The following is a 26,743-nucleotide window of genomic DNA, read 5'->3' on the forward strand; positions in this document are numbered from 1 at the left end:
CTCTTAAATCAGTAATTCGTTGAAAGCGATGTTTTTGACGGCCCCCCGACAAAGCCGCAAACGACAATTCTGCGCCGACAAAACCAAGCACGGCAATGCCGCGCAGAACAAAAGTAAATTCCCAAATACAATATTTCATATCCAACAGAAATTAAAACAAACTCATAATACGACATCTGAGCCACGTGATTTTTGGTGACAGGCAAATTTCATTTTTACTTTTTCGTTCGGAATTTATTTCATGTCCGAGTATTGCCAGAACTAAATAAATTTACGACTTTTCATTTACAAATGTTTATTGCTCTGTTTGTCTGTCTGTCTCATATAAGCTCCTAAACAATTCAACCGATTACGATGGAACTTTCAGGATTTTTTGTATACATGTCCGGGAAGATTACCGTGAAAAAAAACCACTTAATTATAATATTATAGAGACTTTCGGCTTTGAAGAGACTTTAGTAGAGCTCCAACCATCACTTAAAACAGGAACGGGAACGGGAACAGGAATTGCATGCCTTATTATGGCATTGCAACACATGCCGGGTTCAGTTACTATCATTATAAAATTTGCATTATATAATTTCGGCATTAAAATCGATAATAATCTATTGGTGAGTTAAAAATGTATGTGACAAAGAATAAAAGCTTTTAATATTAAGTTTATTTGAGAGGAGAGTAAATGACATGGAACAAAGTAACCGTTATATGTAACTGTTTAGCCTATGAGCTGCGAAGAGGCAGCACACAGACGTGTTTGGATAGCCAGCTGTCATCAGTTCGATTTGATACAAGATTCCGATGTAATTTTTAATGAGTTTCTTAATGATTAAACTCCTCTAGCTTCATGCCGGACTCATTAACGTATGTACTTCAATGCTAGCTAGCCCCCATATGTCGGTAAGATATCAAAGCGACATGAACAGTGGAAGTGGTCCAAAATCAGATCACAATTTTTTGACCAGCAGGAATGTCACTGAACTAACAGAGCGAAGCTTATAAAAAAGCTTGTAAAAAAAACAACCGGGAATGGGATTTAGAAAATTGATCTATCCAACAGTAATTCATTATGATATAATATAAACCAGACCATATGTACATATATCCACGTGTTTGCGTGCGTGTATGAGCTGCCGAGTTTGTGTGGTAAGGAGTGCGAGTTTGTCCGCGGTTGGACACACCTGGCGCAATTCAATTAAGCGTTTGCCATAGCAGGGCCAGCTCGGGAATTTCCCGACAGAGCATTGTGGGCCACAAGTGGGCGCCGGCACGTGTCAACGCTTCCCAGCCTCCCCCCGACTCGTCCCCCACCCTCCAGCCACACCACTTTAATTGCACATATATTCGCCCAAATTGGCGAACAGAGCAACACGTGCCAGCGGCTACAATTACAGCTTGGACCCCAAAACACCAAACGCATTCACCTGACCCTTCCTTGCCTATGTTCACATACATAAGTATGCACCAATACGTACATACTATATGGACGTTAGACACAAAAATTCCTGTCGGAAACGAAACTCTAACAGTATGGTGTATGCTTGAATCGTATTGTATTTATTTGTACAGCCTTTATTTATTTAAAAGTTTTGGACCATTGTGGCATTTCAGGAAGAACCTAATGCGCTAACCTAAAGCCTAGGTAATAAAATAAGAGGGGGAGAAAAACAAAAAATAAATAGAACAAAAAGCAAAAGCAAAAAAATAAGATAAAAAAACAACATTTAAACACAATCATAATTATTTTATTACCGCAATCTATGTATCTTTAAAACTAAAAACTGGATAGACGTCAGGCACTTTTCAGAAATTCAAATTTCAAACGCGATATTTTTGCACCATCGTAATGGCGGAGGATCCATTTACTTATATTGATAACCAAAATGAGCAATATGGCAAAAGTGTGATAACGATCGGATAAAAGGCAAATTTTTCCTGAATTGTAATCGTAAGTGAAGCATAAAGGAGGTACATAGAAAAATAGTAAAGTAATAAAATAGCGGATAAATGAAAATTTAAATGAGTAATAAAATACAAAGATAATTTAATAAGTAGTAAAAATACAAAAAAGGGAATGTCTTGCAACTGCAGCCTGTTCCGATTAATAAGAACAAGCTGCAAATACAAAGCATCCCTGCAAGGCTCAAATGGAAGAGAGTAGATTAATATTCCACTCATACATCACATTCAAATAATGATAAGCGCAGCTTACCAGATAAATATTTTAAAATAGTATCTGATAATCTACGCTCACCTAGGTGGAAAATAATATGTATGTATGTATATTTGTTTATATATTAATATGTATGTATATATTGTATATTTTCAAATTTCTAAAATTGTTAAATATACATATACCTTTAATTCTTTTTAAATATATATGTATGTATGTTCAAAAAATCCCCAAATTACACAGACACACACACACATACACATTTTTTTATAGATTATGAAAACGTGATCAGTGATCGATTCTGAGTTCGAATCAGTCAAAATCTCGAGTTCGAATTTTCGCATGATCACAAAACTTCATCTATGTTACTACGCACATAGATAAAGTAATAAATCGAATGTGTCGTCTACGAACGAACCAACCAACCAATGTTACATACAAAGTCTCCTTCGAAATTATATATTAGATATATATGTGTGTGATACTTACTTTGAACGGACATACATATGTACATATGTAGATGTGTAGGTATCTCACTGGCCTTGTAGCCTGATGATTTAGGACCAGCACTTAAGATTACGTGTGAAGAGAAGGCTTTTGCATAAGAGGATTAGCATTGATTAATTACATTATTTTTTTATATATACATGTCTTAAAAATATATTGAAAACTGATACATTTCAATGTACCCTGACGACAGTCGACGACTGATTTTCAGACAAATTTAGTGGTGGCCAAATGTCCTCGCCCAATATTACACGGGTGATTTGACAAATCAAAACTCAGGAATAGGGATTGGGCATATATTTATATAATACATACATACATACATACAGTGTGGGTGTTTTAACGGTTGTCAATAACCTTCATTAGACACACATCGACGATGAAACGGGTCTATTCATAGAAATTTAAATGAATATAAGATGAAATTCAAAATTGACATCGATCCCTACACGTGCTGATTAGTTGAGCGATGGCGATGTCACATTAAGAAGCCTTCACATTGTCAAGATAATCGATGAACGTGCTCTACAATTTGTTTATCGGAAGAACTACCGATGGAGTTTTCTGCAAGTAGGGTGTGAACTACTTGCAGAAATTAGCATGCTTAGAGTTGCTGTTTTATATTGTAGATCCGAAAAGTTCATCGTCATCATCATTGTCTTGTACATTTACTATGTGAACGGTCATTTACGTGAAGTATAGAAAGTCTTTGAATAAAACAGCTAATTAATATTGTTATAAAATATCACTTGTCAATTCGAAAATCATTGTCAATTCGAATATGACAATGATTTTCGTTTATGATATCTTCTTGTTTCTCCTTTTCTCAATTCTGAGCGTTTTGGTTTGTGGTGTCATCTTGGATTTGATGGATATGAGCAATTAATTATTATTTTGAATAAAAACACCAATATTTTTTTTTTACTATCGCCATCTATGTTTAAAACTAACAAACAAACGTCAACCGTAAACGTCAAATAGAATGTCGGCCGGCAAATTACAAACGCGTCTTACACGATATATTTGCACCATCGCAATGGCGGAGGCTCCATTTACTTATATTGATGACCAAAATGAGCAATATGGCAAAGTATGAAAACGATCGGATAAGAGATAAAAATGACCACTAACACGAAAGCCATGTGAAACGTAAAGGAGGTATGTAAAAACATTTACAATTTTTACAGATTTTTGGATTTAACTCAAAATCTAGTATTTCTGTGCCAAAAGTTAGTATTTTATTCAATAGTTGGATAAGTTTGCTGTCGAATGTGACTCTTGATTGTTTCACAATACTTATAATTAATTATCGATCGAACTGTAAAAATAAAAAATATGCTTTTTCAGTAATATTATGAGCTTATTTTGATAATTTTTCACTGAATCACGTTTATAAAGCTTTTTTTTCTTAATATTTTTTTACAATCTAAACGTATGTTAATTATTTCAAATTGAGTTCAAAAATTCTGATGTATGCATGATGCCAGAGAGAGATAAAGAATGGAGAGAACATCACTCCATCTCACCCGTTCACTTACGAGCGACAAGCGGCCCCATCTAGAGCATTTCATATTGTAATTTTAAATAATTTACCGCTCGAAATTAGTACGTTCGATAAAATAAAATAAATATTGAGATTGAAAACCAACCCTTGTAAACGTAGTGAAATATTGAAATATCGTATTTTGACTTTAAAATTCGCTAGATAATTAATTATAAGTATTTCAAAGCAATAAAACAAACTCAATTAATTAAAAAAAATCTAGCTATTCATTTTTATACTCACTTTTAGCACATCGATACAGGATTTTGAGTTAAGCACTGCAATATCCAAAAATTTGTAAAAATTGTGCTTTTAAACGCTCATATCTCATAAATAAAAGCGAACCAAAAAAAATCATAGTCAAATTGTAATTCAATTGTTTAAATTTGTTAAATATTGATTGATTTCCGCTCTGGTAATTAAAAAAACGTGATCTTTTTTTGTTTTTGGTCAATATTATTGACGTTGTCAACCATCACTCTTGCTCTATTAAATGAGATAAAGACATTTTCATATTTAGACTTACCGAAGCGATACTGTGGACTGACCATAAGCCAATGAGCTGACTAATATTATATGTAGTGCTACAAAGCGCCATTATGTAAATACTGTTAGTAAGCTATGGGAGAGAAAATCTCGGATTAAATCAGTTTTAAATGCGACACATTTTCGTGTCACAACTATGTACATATAGTCAATAGAATAGACGTGCGTAGTTACTATGTAGTTCATGAATATACGTACTTGTGTATTTATGTATATGTAAAAAATATCAGAATGTTGTGTTTAGCGGTCGACGACAATTCACATTTTCAACATCCTGTAGGATTTTAATTTAGAAATCTTAGGTCTGTGTGAGGTTTTGTCGCGATTTCCGACGTGAGCAACACGTGTAGTGAACAACAAAAGCGAAACCCCGCGAAACGATAAGCCTGAGTTATAGCCGCGGCGGCAATAAGCCAGTAATGGGGCTTCGCCGGGGGGGCTAAGCCCACCTAAGCCTCCTTCTCCCTCCTCACCTAGCCGAAAAATCACCGCGAAGTTTTCGCCGCGAAACAAATACGACAATTTTTCAACTTGTCGCGATAATTTCGTTTTTATGCGGTTCGCCGTAAACGAGATTTATCGCGACCGAAACATGTCGCAGATTATTGTCGTGTTTTTGATTTTTTTTATGCAACGAAATTTTCAAATTTCAATGCGGAATTTATTCTGGGTTGAGTGTACGATTTAAATTAAATTTTATGTATAATACAGATTTATTGAATAAAAACGCATAAAATAATAATTATAACTAAAAATAAAATTATTTTCAGGGTCAAAAACGGTTTTTAAATATTATGGAGACGCGGAAATGAACCTGTATGAAGTCACCTGATTAAGTAACATTGTTACATATAAGTAACAACTTATATGTAACAATGTTACTTGCATATAACCCGATTAAGTAATTACAATGTTCATCAGTTGTAATAAAGCAGTTGAATTTTGACAGCTCTAGTGCTTTTACGAATGCTTTAGAATTAAGAGGTATTACGAATAAAGGAAATGGGTTGGTATCGTTGTTATTACAATGACTCTAAGAATGGGTTCAAAACGAAAATGTGACTTTCCAACTCAATTTATTAGTCGAGTGACGTTTACCGAAACTCTAACCTGGAACTGTCAAATGTCAGACGTTTGGCCATAAGAACGATATTGATCGATATTTCGATCGACAACGATATCGATAACAATAATTATTAACACTTTGAGTGAACTAAAAATATATATGAGAAATGATGAGAACCTATAAAGAAAATTTTATAAAATATAGAGTGTAAAAAGAAAAAGTTATAGGCGTTTAAACTATTAAAATCTAACATTACCAGATGAGGGCGAAAAGTAATAAGAGGCTATAAAAATGCTTGATAAATGTCAGGGAGAAATACGAGGAAGTATTTTCAAACGTGTCTAATACGATATTTTTTCATCATCGTAATGATGGACGTCATTTTCACTTATATTGATGACCAAACCGATCAAAATGGCAAAGATCGGATAAGAACCCAAACTTCGTCACACGACCAAATCGTTCGCAAGCTAAGAAGAGGTTAGTAAAAATCAACAACTGGAGTGTTCTGTTGAATTGTTAATGATTAAACTCCTCTAGCTTCGTATCGGAAACATTGGCTTACTTCAATGTTAGCTAACCCCCCGTATTCAAGAATGTCACTAAGCTAACAGAGTGAAGCCAGTAAAAATCTTGTAAATAAAAATACAGTCAGTTGTGGAATTGAAAATTTTGATCCCCTCCTCCCTCTCCCTTTTTCAACAAAATTTTTAAATTTACTCTTAAAAGAAAAAGAAATTAATTATAAAATATTATCTTACGAATGTATATATTGTATATGAAAGTCTTTAATTTTTCTATAAAAACTGCATATACGTATGTATATACTTTTCCTTAGTAAATTAAGTATCATATTATTAATTGAAAACATAAGCAATATTCTATAGTGGTTTAAATTGTATAAATGTGTATAAAAATAAATAAAACAAGCTTACAGGTAAATGACGTGACTCCACAAGATAAATTAAATCTCTTACCTTCACTGCAACATAAAAAGTTGAATGTAAAATTTAAATAAGTTAAATATACTGCAGTTAAATATTATATTAAATTTGAAAATTCACCAGCTGTACGTAGTCTCCATATCAATAGTTTAAGCGCCTTTGCCAATCATCTTCTCCAATACACATTTTTAAAGCTTGTACATAATTTCACAAACACTGTTATTTGTTTTTGATACCGTTATGAATTATATTTATTATTTAATTTTGAAATTTATATTAACCTTATACAAAAACAAATGAATATAACTTTCACACGCGAATGAAAATTTCAATACAATTCAATAATTAAAATTACTATGAAAAACACGCACTGAAATCACTTTGTATCACAAATCGTAGCTGATAATCACTTATAATCACCGGTGCGAATGATGATTTATCTAAACAAAATTCGCGGATGCTGCGTACGTAGATTGAATTCGCACACGATATTATTCAATATAACTATAGTAGACACTTAAAATGCGATTAATTTTCAGCTTCACTCGCGAATGACATGCTATCAATTTGATAATTAATTGAAACGTTTAATATTCGCGTACAATTTTTGTCTAGTATGCGTTTCGTCCATTATTCGTGTACTGAAAATTAATAAAAAATAAACAAACGAATTCGATCTAGTAAGTTCAAATGCATTAGAGTTATTTATTTTAACGTTTTTTATTTCGTTTGAATATATAATATTAGACGAAAACAGGATATATCCGCAACTGCAAGTCTAGAGTGAGACTAATCAATGATAACGTTTGAAACTATAGCATTCATCAAGTTGAAACCTTTTCCGGCTTCTGCACTACTAATTGCAATCGCGCTTGCTATTTTCTTAGCCTTCAAAATTCATACATTAATATATCTATTGTATATACACATGCATGCATATTCATTTACATACATATGTTCATACACACACAAGTAATAAAAATAACTATTTGCACATTCATAGAGTTGTTGCCTAAATTTATCAATTTTACTTATATTTCTAAACTCATCTAGCAGCTTATTATAAGTAACAACACCTCCATAAAATATGTTTTTCCCACTCCTATTTACTTTTAAATTGTGTACGGTTAGTTTATTGCTACCTCTAGTGGTGTATTTATGTATGTAAATCTAACCCTCTTATCAAATATCTATTGAAATACCTAGGTAACATTTTCTTATCTAACGTATAAATTCAAACCAACATACATACACATTTTCACCAACATTCATCCAATGCAATTACGTATTTACTTGTATTTACATATATAATAACCTATCTTTAATTGAAAAAATCATTCAAATATAGAACAGATCATAAAATGTGGTTGGACAATTGCATTATATATTATGATTGTATTATTTTTGGACAGAATTATCCTACTTAGCTACCATAACAATCCAAAAGTGTGTGAATTTCGTGTTCTTCTGATGTATAAGTTGATTGTGGAAGAATACAAAAAGTTGCCAACTGGCAGAGAGATTTTTCTGCCGAAAAATTGAGCAACATATTTCTAACGATTTGTTGTCTATTCAAGTTTATCAGTGAAGTTTTTTATTTAATTTAAGTGATGTAATCGCATAGCTGTATTTGACAAAAGATAGTCAGAAAATAAATCGAGAAATTTTTTATTCCCTTCAAGATATGATAAATTTCGTACGTAGCCAGATGTCTTACGAGAGACTAATCTGATGATAGATTTTTCCTCTGTAGGCATCCAGAATTGATTTTTTCATAGAATATAATTTTAATTGAATGCCGACGATATATTGTTACGGTTTTTCGAATTCAGTGAATGGATGCTACATAAAGTGTTACGGCCAATAATCAGTTTGTTGTAAAGGACAACGTCCTAGTCATTGTTCTAAATAGCGATGGATTAAAAGTTGGACTTAGTTAAAGAACTGATTACCCACAATGTACAAAGTATACCACAGCAGCGATACGAGAGACATTATGTCCAGAAATTGATGCAAAAACAAACGTGAGTCATCTGTAATAAATCATTTACGTAAGGTACAACTTAACCCGTTATTCGACGCGATAATTTTTAAATATCTATACCTAATATTTATATTTCATTTTACGTGACAGTTGACGTCAGAAGTGACGAGCTGTGGCTCCGTACAACTAATTTAACTGAGAAATTCGAGCGACCCGTCACGTTTGACGGCTCACAGACGCCGAGTGCCGTTTGAGATATATTGTATTGGAAAATTTGAGCGTCGCCATCGATATTGGCCTCCAGTTATATACGTATATGTATTTACGACTATACAATACAGAGTTCCCATAAAATGTGGCCACACTTTGATTTTAATAAATGGTATGATATTATATATGTATGTACATTAGGCCTGAGCGAAAAACGTGAATTTTGCATTTTCATCGATGGATCAGGGGAAAGTTAAACGAAAAAATTTCATCACATTTAAAAAATGTCCTATGCTTCCAACCAATCGTTTTATCTCGATGAAAATTACGAAAAAGTGGGTTTTTTTTCATACATCGCTTTTTCTAGAATAGTTTAGATTTTAAAAGTATTTAAAAAAAAAAAACAATCAACAGTAATCTATTTTAGTTTAAATAAGTCATTTATGATTAGTTTTGGGTGATAAAGGAAAATTCAAAGTCACTGTTTCGCCTGAAAGTCCCCATACAAAGCGCGCCGTGCTGCCCATAGGTGTTTGTATGGGGAAGCGTTTTTTCAGAAAATTGTAATTTTTTTCGTGTTCCCGTGATTATTTTGAAAAGAAAAATCATTAGGAGCTTTCTTAAATATGTACTTTCAATCGAAATACAAACAATACTAAAAAAAATTTAACGAATTTTATGAAATGCAATGAGGCGTCAGTTTTGTGATCAGTTGATCATACGAAACTCAACTTTTAAATTTTTACTGATTTGGAATCAATCATTCATTTCCATGATTTTTAATCAAAATTGCACTTTAGTAAAAAAAAAAAACTTCATCTATTTATACTACGTATGTACATACAAAAAAGGATTGGTTCATAATGGTAAATGGTAGACTTACCTTACATACAATACATACAAAATAATGTTGAATGTTTTGTTATTTTTACTACGAATTAAGAGATTTAGATGGTATGTTTTAATTTTCAATCTTGCATCCAATCATAACAACCTTCTTTCTGACATGTTTTATATATTTTATATATATATATATATCTATGTATACAAGATTCAAAATTACCTCCAATGGTATAACATCATCACTGATATTATTTTGAGGAGGAAAATTTTCTGCAAGCATGACCTAATCTTGTCGAAAATACGTAGCATTCCCACTTAAAAAAGTTTGTATCAAAATCGATTTCTGCAATGTTCTCAGCCAATTCAGGTACATTACAGAAGATGCCACAGTTTGTTCTCTTCTCCTGTGGCACTTATTAATTTGACGGCTTCGTAACCGGTCGCAAGGGACATCAAGCTCTTCAACCTGATTTATGTTTGCTTGATTTTTAAATTGTATTCCCCCTATAGATGTCCTCTTTTTGTTTTCGGATCAGACTTTTTAATTTTTTAAGTGTAGTAGAAATTATAAATTTTATTTATTAATATTTTTTAAATGTTTTTACGTTAGCCGGAAGTAATGCTTTTACTCTAGAGAATTAATGTTTTTTTAATGTTTTTCAATTTGTATGGAAAATTCTGTCATAGTCGATATGTGTGAATTTTGATATGTCGAGTTTTGTTTTAATACTTCTTATATTCCTCAAATACATAGATAAAGTCACGTGATAGCTAAATCTGAATTTTTTTATTCTAAACTGCTGATCTGATTGAGGGACTATTTAATTTGAGATCGTAAATGTGTTATGATATTGTATTTGTTTTTATATATTGACTAGCTGAACCCGGCATGCGTTGCAATGCCATAATAACGCGTGCAATTCCCGTTCCCATTCTTGTTCCCGTTCCCGTTCTCGTTCCCGTTCCACGGATATTTAATTTTATACATAAATAGGTATAGATATATTTGCTGACGTAGACCATCCGCTGTGTGTTTATGGTACAGCCCTGAATGGTCAGTACATTCAAGTGCAAGGTAGGCGCGGCGCGATTATTGTCACACTCACGGCGTGATGCGTTGAAGGCGGGATAGGTTTACTTTCGCATTCGTTATTACGAATATTATTATTAAGAGGTTTTTTTCACGGTAATCTTCCCGGACATGCATACAACAAATTCTGATTTTTTGTATAAATATAACATATCTATAGTGTCGACTTGGATCAATTCTGTATTGTCTCTATGGCAAAATTGTAAATAAAATAAAAATGTTGACATTCAAGGACCAATATATTTGACATAACAAACTTGTGTACGGTAAAAAGCTTCTGTCAGCCTTCAGATGAGCATATTATTTCTATTATATATGTAGTTTGTTTTCTTTTTTTTTATTAAAAATCACTGAATTGGTGATCAAAGCTGTATATTTTTCGGAGCATCCTGTACATATGTATGTATATACTGTCTGTGAAATTGTGCGTGAATAAAGTGTCGTCGCTGATTTTTTTTTTTGACGGCACGTTATCGTTGCTAGACACCCAAACCACACCAACAATAAATAATTGACGTTTGACGAGACGCTTCTCGGTCCACATCCGCCAAATTGCCTTTTCTCTCTTCTCTTTTTCTCATTCGAACAATGACGCATCGCCGATAGCGTTATTTGTTATGTTTATTATTTATTGATATTTGATTTCGTTTTTTTTTCACAGGCACAAGCCGCATTGATGTACGATGCAGTGTTCGTTCTGATCGAAGCTTTCAACAGGCTGATGAGGAAGAAGCAGGAGTCCATGAGGACCAACTCGAGGAGGGCACAAATCTTCAGCAACACTTCCAGGTCCCTGGATTGCACCTCCAAGGGATGGGTCACTCCTTGGGAGCACGGAGATAAAATTTCAAGATTGCTTAGAAAGGTATTTAAATATTTTTATATACAAGAAGTTGTCGGGTCCGATCCCGTAGGTTGGCTACGATCGAAAGGAATTTATTTCAAGTATTATCTGTAGTGTTGCTAGTCAGACTTAGATATTTGTAACTTACTTCAAATGATATATGTATGTATATTAAAAATAATTTCTTAGAAAAATATTATTCCGAATCGGTTAATCAAATAATTTGGAAACTTAACATATATATATATATAATATTTCTATTGTGTGTCTGTTTTTCTGAGATAACGCTCGCCGTACTATAATAGTCGTTTCGATTCGACATACATACATATGTATGTACGTTACAGCTAGAACCACTGCGAACAAAACGTACGAATATAATATCGAGAGAGAAAAACCAATGTTTCTTCTAGGGCCTAGAGTCTAGGCTAATAGACGGCGTTAAGTCTCTGAGCGCTTACCGCCATCTATTGAAAATTTATTTAGTTAATTCATTTTTCTTTTGATGTTTTATATTGTTTATATATAGATAGGTAGGTGGTTTTTACCATTGTTTCATATTAAACAATTAAATATAAATATTAAATTAAATATATTTAAAAGGTTTTTGAAAAAAATTCAACCGCGTGCGGATCGAACACAGGACCAATTTCTTTTATTTTTTTATTTAATAACTTATATGCCAACATCCATGCGATGATATTTCATCGTGTACAACACTACATAGTGTATAATAATAATGATTTTTGAATAAAATAAAATAATTTAATGAAATTAAAAAAATGGTGAGGGATGTACAATAATATTAAATAAAAATGACTCTTTCAACTCCTCGAAAATTTTCACATTTCAATATTAGCTTGTAGCTATTCAAAATTAAATAGAGAGGTTATTGGGTTTGAGCCATGGGTTGACCCCGGTCAAAAAGAATATTTCTACAGTGCGGATATTTGACTGCAAGTCGATTGTTTCATATCAGAGTTTGTCAATTTATATTTCATTTTTTAAATTTTTCTCATCAAATTGGCAAAAACCATCCAACCCAATATGTCACCACTATATGAATGAAAATTTATGTTTGTAGAAGTTTAATAACATAAATATAATACTACTTATTTTGAGAACTGTTCAGTTTTATGTCGCATCCTTGAATACAAATATGTGTTCAATTTTACACACATATTTGTAGGTGTTTGCAAACATATTTTGATTATTTTTTGATCCGTTATTTATGCTCCTCGTCTATTATTTGATTTTGTACTCAATCTGTTTAATATAATAGCGAAAACGCCTACAGTCATTTTGTTTCATTGCAATGAACGTCAACACGTCAAAGACAGGCGTTCCAAAGCAAATTATAGTCAAATACATTATCTAAATATATAAATTTTTGATACAGTTTGGGAGGCGTCACCATTTGATCGTAATTGTTTTTGAAAAATAAAGTTCTTATATCAAAACTTTATTAAAAATTGTACGACTTCGGTATAATATATACTCAATTAACTCATTATGAACCGCCTGAATTTTTATACGCGTGTTTTTCATGAAGTAGCGGTATAAATATTGGGTTTACTTAATTAAAATACTAAATCTTTCTATAAATAAAATTGAAAATTTAAAGCATTATTTACTCATTATAGACCGCACGAATTTTCCAAAAACTCTACCAGAGTCCGCGTATTTTTCGCAAAGTAAGGTAAGGTTTTGTAAATTAAACATTAAACAAACTCCTAAACCTTCCTATCAATTAAATTAAAAATTAAAATTTACAATTGTCTTCAACCGTATGAATTATGAGATAAGTATTTCTCAAGCTTTGGTGATAGGTTTTTTTTTTAATTTGACCTCTTAAGGAAAATTTCGATATTTTTTTAAAGCTAGACGGCTAAACAAATTTTTATAAACATATTATGCCTTTATTGTTTTTTTTTGTTGACACAGATAATTTCATTTGTTTGTATTTGATTAAATAAACACTATAACAACAAAAAATCATTATAAGCAATCAACTGCAAGATTTTAGTATTTTTAATAGAAATCTTTAAAAATTAAATAAAAAAAAACCATAAGTGTAATATGTAAAAAAATATATATCATATAAAGTATGTATAAAAAGCAATATTGTAAAACGCCCTCATAACAATACTAAGAAGCACAATGCGAGGCGCTTTCAAGCATACTTTTTGTTTCATCTTTTTCATTATATATTTAAATAAAGTGAATCCGTGAGACGTTTATTCAGTTGATTCAAAATCAATTTCGAAATTATTCAACCTAGCATAAAAAAAAGTTTTCGTTTCTCTCTTCCGAGTTTTACGAAGATTTTATATGTATACATATTTTAGACACGAGCAAGTACATACTTACAAATACATATACATCGGTATAGTAATATATATGTATAAAATACCCAAATATAATTATATATAATTTTTTGCATAACCCCAATCATGCCCAAACACCATGGCTTAATATCAAATGCTCGCTTCAAAACATTCAAATGTAAAATATTTCGGTTTAATTCAAAAAAGTCCGCATAAAATTCGGTGCTGTCTAAATACGGCCTGGAGCTTAATTTCCAGGAAATCGATTTCCTTTTTATACCCATACGTCAAACGCTAAAAATCTCCGTAATAAAATGTAACGAGAATAATATATCGAGATTGAACCAGAGCGGAATTATCGGCGGATCGTTTGAAAAGATGCGAGGATGGACCAACCAAAAAAAAAAGCCACATACAATGTATGAACGCAGAATATATTGAATCGCAGATACGCATATATGTATGTGTGTACTTATTTTTGTATACTTATGTATGTACATGTGAGCTTTTTTGAATAATGGTGGTGTAAGTCCATTGCAATTGATAGATTTGGATTATTAGTTAAGTGCTAATTTTTTTTTTTGGTAAAATATAAACGATACAATTTCATGCGATCACTTTTATCTAAACTTATTATTCGTATTTTAAAAATAATTGAAAATATTATAGTAGACATATATATTAACTTTTTTTTTTATATTTTAGCGTTTATAGTTTATATTGTAGCGATCAAATTTTGTATTCTATCTCAAAGTACTCTGAATTTCGTTAGGTTTGGAAAAGATTTTGCCCCACTTAGTTTATGTTATAATAGTTTCATCCATTAATTAAATGTGACATTTAAACTTCACTGGTATGTTTCAGCATAATTTTACTTGACTTTAGAATATGTATATGTATGTAAATCGTTTTCTGTCATATTAAATTAAATCTTTGCGTGTTTGCCACGTAAATCTACAGTTTTCTTCTGTCCTACTCTAATTATAATTCAAATTTATCTAATTTAGCTACAAAAAATTCTGAAACAGCAACTTTGACTTACCTGGGTGGAACTATCGGGTTATATAACATATATATGAATACAATATGTCAAGATTTTTATTGTGAATTATTTGAAGTAACATACAACGATACTTACCTTATATATTTTATGACAAGATGAATGAATGGACCCATTTAATTTTTTTTTTAATGTTATTACCCTTTTTTTGTATATACATAAGTATTAAAAATTTTAAACATTGCACTTTTATATTTATAACACTAATTATTATATTTATACGTCACCATAGAGACTTCTATGGACAAAATCAATATATTTACATATGTACATCAAAATTTATGCGTGAAATATGTATATACATTATGTAAATACATATTTAGATATAAATTATGTTGATTTGACAGTGATCTAAAACGGTGATTTCCATATTTGAAGAAATGTGAGAAACTTGTCGACAAAATAAGATCGTACGAATTATCTATGATCTGAAGGAACGTCCTACTCAACTGGAAGCTATGGCTAGTCTACTGTCTAAGTTTTACTTTAATTTGGAATGAACACCAGCTATGACGATTAGATATTGGATATATTGAAGACGTGTATCTGTATATCACGTGTCACTGTGCATTTTTCTACCGCTTTTTACAATATGTGAGGATCCCATCGAAATTTCGTGTATATTTGATTATGTGTGGCCGTGTGTGTATTTTGAGTATAAGTCGAACACCAATAAATGTAACATTTTATTTTTATAAAAAGGGACTTATTCTACTTTCGTGTAAAGCGTTTCATGTGTATTGCGTGTATATAAATATAAATCGAAATACTTTCACGGGACGGGATCGCGGACCCTGTTTTCGAGCGTTAAATGCACACGAATTCCGGTGCGGAGGTTTTTCGTCAATAAAGAATAAATTATGAGATGGTCTGGGCAGGGTTTCGAGGTCTATGGTAGGGTGAGTGGAATGGACCTTCGAGGAGGATGGGTTTGGCAAGTGGCGAGATCAAGAATGGATGGGAGCGAACACATTCATGGATTGTGTGAAAGGTTAAGGGTACATTAAATTCCTTTCAGCAGGTATATAAGCGCCGGCAGCGTGGCAGAGGTGGTGAACCTTTGCAACGCTGAATGCCAAATGATTTTGGCTTCTTCTCGTTATTTTTAGCTTTTGAATTCGTTCGTTGAGAAATTTCCGAGTGGGCAATCTTCGCCTTTCATCTCCGCAGATGCATGGACTCTCTTACCGAGGTTCAAAGATTTTTGAATTTCTCAACATAATAGAGCGGCGTTGTCCACTGCACAGCAAACATATACATAGGTACATACATACATACTTTCTCGATATATGTTTTAATGATTTTTGGCCGTCTTTTAAAGTCAACTTGCCAAAACCGTACTGTGATAAGAATACACGCGAATAATATAGGTAGCTATGAAAATAATTGTTTGTCTATTTCACTTCTGACAAGATTGATTTTAAGATTTGATTTCAATACTGCTTAGTTTTATCATGGCATTCTAATATGTATAATATGATAAACACAAAGTTCAACTCGATCCAATCGTCAGTTCTGAATTAAAAATAATATATACAAAAACGGCCATGATTTATGTATGTTTGTGAGTATGTGGCGGACGCGTAGAGACACAGCCAATCAGAGTCAAGTGGTCAATCAGAGCCAGAGTACACGTGGTCAACTGGTCGAGGAAACGCGGGGAAGCGGGGAAGCGGGGTAGTGAGAAAGTGAGGGGGGGTGTGGAGCGTACACACATCCACGAAGACACACGCACACATTTGTCCATAATTTCGAACGTGTGAATGGGTTAGATCGGTGAGCGTGTAATGCGCGCACTCAACTTTTTACGACCCGTATTTTGGGCACTTTACTATTATTGCTTAATTGATGCTAAAATTCGGAATAGATGCTTAATTCGTAGAATATGCGAATAGATGCTAAAATAACAAACAAAAGTGAAATTTGCATAAAACTTATAAAATTAATAGACAATTTAGAAGGGTCTTTCTATCCCTTTGCCCATTTATTATGTGAAGAAATTGAGGGGATAAAACAGAGCTTGAAGTTTACGATAGGCAGTGTTTTTCCTGTCGAAACCAAGCAACTGCTTTTGTCAACTACTGTAAATAAAAGATAACAGTTGGAGCCGTGTATCCAAAAGGCTGCTCAAAAAAGCGTCTTAAAACTATACTCGCACTCAAGACTAAATGAGACAAATCTATTCCTCCGAACATTGAGTAAACTATTCATTTCATCTGTGGCAGGTTCAAAATCTAATAATGTTAAAGAGCAGTTTTGTTTTTTAGAAACTTGCTATTGTTTTATGTGTTAACAGAGGCTCAATGTTTGGAAGGATATCAGCACTTTTTAGACAATTAATAGAGAATATAAAAAGTTAATCCACGCCGGATATATTGCTATTATTGATGGCAACAAAAATTAAATATGAAGAGTTTGGTTGTGCCGCTCTAAAATCTATTTCGTGTCCCGTTAATAGTGTGGATGCTGAAAGGTATTTTAGTAAATACAATATAATTGTTACCGATCGTCGCACGAATCTCAAAAAAGAATCTGTAGAAATATGCTCCGTGCTAAATTTTAATCGATTTTAATTGGTATTTTATTTTTATATTCATATTTTTTGTCTTTGTATTTTTATATTTATGTTTATTATTTAATTTCAAAATATGTTTCTATTATTTTATAATGGTTGTGTTGTCTTTAAATTGTACATATATATGAATATAAATTTTATTAAAATTCATTGAACTTTTTTATTATTCAAAATTAAACTCTTCATAAAAATAGATGCTAAATTGAACATTTTTAATGCCCTAAAACGCTAAAATGCTAAAATTGACAAAAATAAATGCCCAAAATACGGGTGTCTAGTGATAATCCAATGAACCAATTATTGATATAATTTTTTTTATAGTTTTATGGTGCATAAATTGTCTTTAAAATACACAACATACATGTATATGTATGTATATATATTAAAAGCGTAAAAACGTGATCTAGAATCGATATTCTACATATGTATGTATATGAATCAGTCAAAATTTTAAAATTTAATTATGTTTAAGCAGTATTATTTATAAGTAGAAACAGTTATATTTTTATTTTTACTATACCATTTTTAAAATATACATGTAGATATATATTCATACATATGTACATGTATGCAGAGTCTATCAAAGAAAATGCGAAGCCTAGAGCAATCAATATTTTTGTGCCCCAACTTTTTAAAAATTCAAAATTATGGGGAAAAAACTTTTTAAAAAATATAGTACTAAAATAAAAATAAAAAAGTTTTTATTTATTCTTTTTATATTTTTTTTATTAGAAAAAATATTTGATAACAACTATTCGTGCTTTAGATATTAATTCATGATAATCTTAGGTAAATTATGTGATATCTGGAAATTCGGTGCACTCCCTTTTACCAAATTTGCAATATCTTGAGACACGTTTTCAGTTGGTGGAGGTAGAAATTTATATTTAGTGTAACCAGTCCATTTAGTTGTTCTTGGTTCAAAATAGAATTATTCATACATACATATACATATGTACATGTATGCACATTAATAAGTTACATATACTAGTATTTAAAAATTTTGAGTTATTTTTCCTATCATGTGGTACATAAACATTATAATAATATAATACTATAATTATTTACAAAAATAAAATAAAATTTTAAATTATAAAATGATCAGTATATCAGTAGCTATTAAAATTGATATTAGATATATTGTGAACATAATTTAGTGACAATAAAAAGCATTTAAATATCAAAATGAAACATAAGTATGTTCTACGTACAAGTTATGTATTTCTTCTAATAGATAATAAAATGAAGGCCCCCAAAATTACGAGACCCCTAAAATTATAAGGTCCTTAAAATTTTAAGCCGTTAAAAAATCGTCTCAATAACTTTCGTTTATAATCACAAATTTCTGGCAAGATTATATAATATAAATCAAAATTGGAAACGAAATATTTTTGTTCGAGAAAATTAACCATTACATTGTTCCAAAAAATCAATGACTTCGCTTCACTTAAAACGCAAATTTCAATCATAAATTTCATACAATTCCAACTGTCGAAAGTGTGGACTTTGCGAGAAAATAATAACATCGCACAGCTTAAAGCAGTCCGAGGATTAGCATTTAATATCTGGATTCGTCTTATTGTTTCGTGACGAGTTTGACGTTTCGGATCCACCGTTAACCCCTTTTGGAGACAGTTTTGTTTAAAATTCACCTTTTGTGTTCTCGGGTCGAACCCAAAACAAACCTCACCCAGTACCCCTAAATTCTCCCCCCTCCCATATCTCGCTCACCCGTAATTTCCCAATGGTTAGCTTTTTTGGTGTCAGCGCTGGGATTTTTCAGTCTTTTCGACGGGGCATAATTGCAAACTCGTTTCGTGTTGTATCAATATTGTCGACGAGCGAAGAGAGGTACCTATTGACTTTCGAGAGCCAGCTCTGAGCAAACTGGAGCGTGTTAGCTTTACGTGCCGAAGATAATTTATAGGTCTATCGATACTCTGCGAGCAAAAGATTATTATTTACCCGCCGACGGGTAAGAGAGCAAGGGATGATACCCCATATACAAGGTGGTTGCCTTTTGAGGTACTTTATCCGCGAAAGTTTCGTCCGGCTAACGAGCCCTAACCCTTATGGATAGAGAGAGAGAGAGCAACTTTCGGGCGCTTGGAAAACCCTTTCCTTTCATCTGAGCGCCCACAAGCATCCGAGAGGACTAGAGGAGATGCCGAGCTAGTCTCGTCTTTATTAATTTGTAATTAGCTATTGACATTGCGAGATGAATCCCTCGATTCAAAGAAACTCTTCGAATTCCACGCTAATATCCCAACCCCGTTCATCCTGCCACATGGCATTGGTTCATTTATACATATGTAGCTCAAGGATACGATACGGCTTTTATTCATTCTTGAAACGTGTGTCATTCTGCTATTCAGATCAATTTCCTTTGAAATACATGTGTACACATATTCATGCACGTATACGCATAATCAAAGATGTGTATAAATTAAAACGATTATTTTAAACGATGCTACTTCACCTTAATCAAAGTTTACTTTCTACAAATCTAATTGATATACTCATATTTGTCAATGCAATAATATGACGAAACGCACTTGCATTTAATTTCACGATGAGCAATATCGATCTTCCTTTGTATCCAAATAATAAATCATATAGCTTATTCTAATAATCTTAATTAACTTTTATTTTATTGGCTTAATCTCTCAATATTTTATAAATAGCAAATATGTACATATAATATAATAACATTAATACAATTTCATCTTCGCAAAATGACAAAAAATATCTGGACGAACAAGTATGTAAATGAGATAGAGGGTATCCAAAATTTAATATTAATTTTTTTATTATCTTAAAATTCTATCTTCGATAACTGACGCTCGGGAAGGATACTTATTACGTAATTTCATCAAATTTTATTGACAAACATAAAATAATAGCTCGTATTGGATGATAATCAAATTACAGTCGTGAGTAAATGTATTGGGCCACAAATGTATGGGGCACACGAAATGCTTTTGACTGAGAATACAAGGATATTTATAACAGCCACTACTTGCATTGGATTTTACTAGTAATTCTTCTTTTGTCTAACCCTATTTTCACTTCCTCGGGCTGTTTATTATTTAAAAAAAAATACGAAATTGTTCCTTTTCCGCAAAACAGTGTTTCGAAAGAAGTGGTTTGGTCGTAATATTTTTACCGTTTCCGTTTTTGTTTTTTTTTAGTTTATTTTAATTAAGTGCATCTTCTTTTATCTTAAAACACCAAAAATACGGAAAAAGATTGAAGAGAACACTGTGTCAAGATCTCATTTTAACGATCATATCTTCTGAGCTAGCTGGAGAAGTGAAAAGAGAATGAAATAGATAATACTAACTAAAAATCGTCCTTCGCATTATAAATTTGAAAATATAAGAGTCAAATAAAGTAGCTTTTCAATTCCCAGAACCTTTTGAAAAGTATACAATTTTTTTGTCTAAATTAATACATGTAGTCGTTAAGTTCGACTTCATTTATAATTGGCAACACCATGTAAAATTCAATATCACAATTCCTCTCTCGTTAATTGCTTTTTATCCCTTCTTGAATACAGAGCAAATACATTTTTTAGAAGTTTTCATTATATTGAAATAATAAGCGCGTACAAATTATAAGGAAAAATGCTTGAAAACATATACAAATGGGCGTCTTGCCTTATATTTAATTATAAACGTTTGGTTACATTTTCCAATCGTACTTTATGTGTATTTCAAAATCTTATTACACTTTAATGTGAAATATGAAACTTGGCGTACGGGAATTAAAGCCCCGCTCTCCTCTTTTGAAAAGGAATCGAATTCCGTTCGACATTTGAAGAATTTAATACTATTCGAGCGACGAACACATGTGAATGACGTGCCCTCATATTTATTCCCAATGCATGTTGTGAAATTCGAATTGACATATAAATATACAGAGATGGAGCGAAACAGTGGACCAGTTCCGAATGTGAGATGTAGCCGACGTTCTTAATTCCAAACTACGTAAAGCTACATGTCGAGGCTGAAACGTGAAAGCAATGCAAATATCATGCATGTAGGCACGAGTATAATATTTGTGATTTGATATATTTCTCTAATATGTATGCATACATATGTACGTTACATATGTATAGTGTTTATCGCTTTAAATGAGAAGTTTTATTGGCACTAGTAAAAGGACTAATTAACTTATTGTTCATTAATGATTTCATCTCATCGAGTGTTTTATCGGATGATTTACACTGGAAAAAAAGACGTAGAAATTTCCTCCACTTGAAACAAATCTTCCAGTATGTACATATATGATATTTAAATAATCACTGAACACTGTCAATGTGAATACATTTTGTCAATTTGTTGTTTGAAAAATGTTCTTGGGAAATAGAATGTTAACCACATATGTATGTATATGTAATAGCTAATAAGGAAAGCAAAAAAATATTAGGAATAACTTATATATTATATCAAAGTCGATACGTACGTTCATATGTTTATTTGATATGCAAATCCACAGTATTCATCTTAAGTCAAAATTTAGCCCTAGGGCGATATTGGAACAGGAATTATACTATGTAGATAGAAGAACTTTCATACAAAAACGTTCGGGCAAAAGTGGGTTTTCCACTGTAAAATTTCAAAGCCAATGTAGAACCACCACATTTTAATAAAAAGCCTACATACAATGAGCAAAGCCTGGAAATTCGTGACTTTTCCGAGCAATGAATGGCTGATAGTATGCAAATCTAAATTAATGTTTATCCATTATGCAAATCTTCGGTTTTCAACTTATAATCATATTATTTATTTATATAGTGAAAAACTTTCGTCGTATCAAGGAAACGTTAAATAAAATGCTTCATTAATTTGAACAATGTCCTGTGCCAAAAAATTCGTACATTTTTTGCGTCAAATTTTGATATTTGATTCGAATAAATTTAATAAAAAAACAAATTAATGTTTACTATTAAATTGGCCATGTTTTAGCTGTTTATATTACAAATACCGAGCGAAGCTGGTTAAACCACTAGTGTATTTTATATGTAAGTTTAGGTTCGTAGAATCCATGACGTTAAATTTAATAATAAAGCAAATGAATATTCAAAGAAATTTAAATAAAATAAAACTATTCAAATAAATTTAATAAAATGTATACTATTAGATTAGCCATTTTTAAGCGGTTTATATTACAAATACCGAGTGAAGCCGGGTAAAATCAGTAGTATAAAATAAATAAATACACATTTCATTTTATTTCAACAAACATTAATCACAGCTACCCAAAATATTTAAAGAAACAAAAAATAAAGAAGAAAATAAATAATAGTAAAAATTAAAAATTAAACAAAATTTAATAGATTTAAATAAAACTAAAATAAATCAATATATGTATAATATTATATAATTTACATAAACGGAAAAAAAATAAAAAGTTAATATGCTCATATGAGGTATACGTATGTATTTTTATGTAGCGTAAGTCCACTTTTCTCCATTTCGAGAAAAATTTCGGAAAAAATTAATATAGTTTTACAAAATTTAAAAATACTGATGGCTTGTAATATGTTTATTTTTTTCAGGACATATCGAATTAAGAGGGCTGAACCCCAGTGCCTTGTCCATACAAACGTATTAGACTTCTCCCTTCCTAAATTATGGCACTAGAGAGATTATTTTTTGATATGCTATTTATATCCACCAAAGGCATGTTTCTATTTTTTTTATTTTTTTGATTAATCAAAAATCAATTTATCAAAAAAATAATTAAACAAATATAAATATGCCTATGGTGGATATCCATAGCATATTAAAAAATAATTGCTGAAGTGCCATAATTGAGGAAGGGAGAAGTTTAATACTTTTGTATGGACAAAGCGTTGAGGTCCAGCCGTATTAAAAGTAGTGATAACTATTTGTGAATTAAGTCAAACTTGAATAGTGTTTTTGGAACTGAAAATTGTACTTCCGCCACTTTCAAATATAGCGGCTCATATATATATATATATATATATATATATATATATATATATATATATATATATATATATATATATATATATATATATATATATATATATATATATATATATGTATATATGTATGTATGTATGTATGTACATATAATGCGAGTGGTAGCTATTACTAAATATTGACGTTCCGGTGGCAGCTTTCATATGAATTCGAATGGAAAATAAACATTTTGTGGCACACCTTCACCGGCCGAAAACGACTTGGTCCGCTTTCTTCACCGACAGTCATAGTATTCAAATGAGTAAATAAATTTTTCACACGTGCCCTCCGGGAAAGCGAGCATCCCCTTTCGCGCTTTCGCGTAGATACGCCAGACCAGCAAGTTGTGCGTAACTTGTCATCGGATAAAAGCCATAACTCTTTCTTGTCACCGTCATATTATGATCGATACGCCGTTATGACTCTCCACACTTTCGCCATTATCGCACTAGCTGGAGACAATGTATGTATACGTACGATATAAAATACATATAAACATGTACATATTATATGTGTCTATACGCTCGCCGCTTACGAGAGATGTAGTGCCGGTTATTTTTTGAGGTCGTTTTTGTATCTTCTACTTCATTTATCACCATCTAAAATATATATATATATAAATATATATATATATATATATATATATATATATATATATATATATATATATATATATATATATATATATATAAACATATATGTACATAAGTATGATGTATGACAGACCTACATTCATATGTACATATTAAGTGAATTTTAATAAGTTCAAGTTGAAAAATTTAAATGATACAGTTTCACTATCTAATATATAATTTCTAAAGAAATCTAATGTATAATTTCTAGAGAAATCTAATATATACTTTCTGAAGAAACTTTGTATATACATATGTATTGGTTCGTAACTTTATAAACAAGTCAAAATTTCCATGACGATGTGAGGACGGGGGACGGGCCTTCGCCCCCGGGGCGCACAGGGGGTGCCAGGGGCGAAGGCCTGGGGCACGCCGGGGGCAGAGGCCTGGGGGGATGCCGGGGGCGAAAGCCGGGGGTGAATCTTACAAATACCAAGCAAAGCCGGGTAAAGCCACTAGTAAATAAATAATTAAATAACATTAAATTTTTACCGTATATATTTTTTGTGTAAGTACACTCGTATTATTTTTATTTAACATATAATATGTATGTATACAAACAAGCCCTTTAACCTCCACGAATCCTTCGAAGCCCACCCTTAATATTTGAACAGACCCCGATATTGAAATTTCATTGCAAAAGTCCAATTTTCCAATCAAATTAACTACACTCCGTTAAACCAAAATAGAGCCGTTCGAAAATTGATTTCTCGACTGAGAAATCTTTCACTAATGCAAGTACGCTCTAAATTGTTATTAGAGAAACCAATCGTCGAGAGAGCTATTTGGGCAAATAAAACTTTAACATTAATCATTTAATTTCATCATCAATTACAAAATGAAAATACATATACATTTCTTTGTATATAGAATTTTTAATGTATTTATAAATAATATTAACTCCAGACATGGCCTAGTAATCAAAAACAAGAAATTTGACAAAACTGTTTTGTATAAAACAAAACATAAATTTGTATAAAGTATCTTAGGTACATTCGTCAATTTACACTTTAATTAGTATAAATCATTCATTTAAAATATATCGATTGAATAATAGAACTTAAACAGTAATAGCGTAGTCTTAATAAAAAGGTATATGTATTTTGACAGTCCCGAAAACTAAAAACATTGTATTTGACGTGTGGTGGATTGCAAAAATTTATTAGGTATAAATAAATAAATTGTTATTGATCTGTTCCATAACCTTTCATTTTTTTTTCATAAATGGGAATATTATTATTATTATTATTTGTTTGCTTCGCTTAGTTTATTTATTTCCTGCTTGATGTACCATTTTTATTCCAAATTTGTTATACTTACCATAATATTTCTTTTTTTTTTCAATATTTTTTTTTGTAATCCTATATATTTATCTCATATTCGATGTACATACCATTTTACTTTCAACATTATTTGCTTTCAATTGTTCATAAAAATATATGAATTTATCCATAATTTTTTTTATATATAATATAATCTGTGGGAAGCATACTTCCCACTATTATTACTAAATGTTTAAAACAAATAATAATAAAAAAAAAGTCATTTTTACATTTTTAAGCTATATTAATAAAATTATTTAAAAATAATTCGCCCATAAAGGGTTAAGGAGATATTTTTTGCTAATGCATATCGTATGTATTTTGACCAAAAGATCCAGCTTTGTTGGAATTGATAAAATATGTTCAATTTTCTCGATGGTTTTGAGACTTTGAAATATTTGAATTCAAATCAATCATTTCCTATCAAAATTTTCCCAGTTCATATACATACAAGCTGCTGATAAAATAAAATACAAAAAAAATTGAATTGATAGATTATCTACTACCAACAAAAATCCAGAATGTTATCTACAAAAGGAAAATAAATTAAATTGAAAAAATTCACCCCCGAAGATATTTTACTGCAAAACAAACAGTAAAAACATTCGAAATGTGAAGCATTATACAATCGTTTGTACTTTAAAAGGTACAACCAGCAGTTTTCAATTTATTAAAATCGTTCAAAACCAGTTTCAGCGGGATAAAACAATCATTTTGCAAATATACTTACATATAATATATGTATGCGAGTGGGAAACGATGTTTACACATTAATATTCAATCAGTCGGTTTAGGAATCGGAGCAAGGCGCGCACATTTTTCAAGCTCCACTTATAATAAATACGGTACAACAATGTTTAAACACACTTTTCCGAAGCCAAAAAGAAGATAAATTATACCGGACATCGCGATGTAAATATTTATGAGTCTTATGGCCACGGATCGATGAACAAAACAACGTTTGTGAGAAGCAAGAAGGTAAGTATGTATGTACTTACTTACCGATCGAAACTCCCTGTTCCCAACCACGACCGATATATTTATGTAGATAAACGAATATTCAATCCTGGCCATTATTCGGATTAAG

General features: G+C 31.4%; 1 protein-coding gene across 1 annotated transcript in view; it reads left to right on the forward strand.

Annotated features, from left to right (window-relative positions):
* LOC143922528 (glutamate receptor 1-like) overlaps positions 1–26,743 on the forward strand; it is a 106,562-nt gene that overhangs the window by 37,522 nt on the left and 42,297 nt on the right. The window contains exon 3 of the mRNA XM_077445794.1: positions 11,565–11,768. Within this exon, the coding sequence (XP_077301920.1) occupies positions 11,565–11,768 (204 nt within the window). The remainder of the gene's footprint in view (positions 1–11,564; positions 11,769–26,743) is intronic.

This window comes from Arctopsyche grandis, chromosome 2 (assembly GCF_051622035.1).
Source record: "Arctopsyche grandis isolate Sample6627 chromosome 2, ASM5162203v2, whole genome shotgun sequence".
Classification (NCBI taxonomy): domain Eukaryota; kingdom Metazoa; phylum Arthropoda; class Insecta; order Trichoptera; family Hydropsychidae; genus Arctopsyche; species Arctopsyche grandis.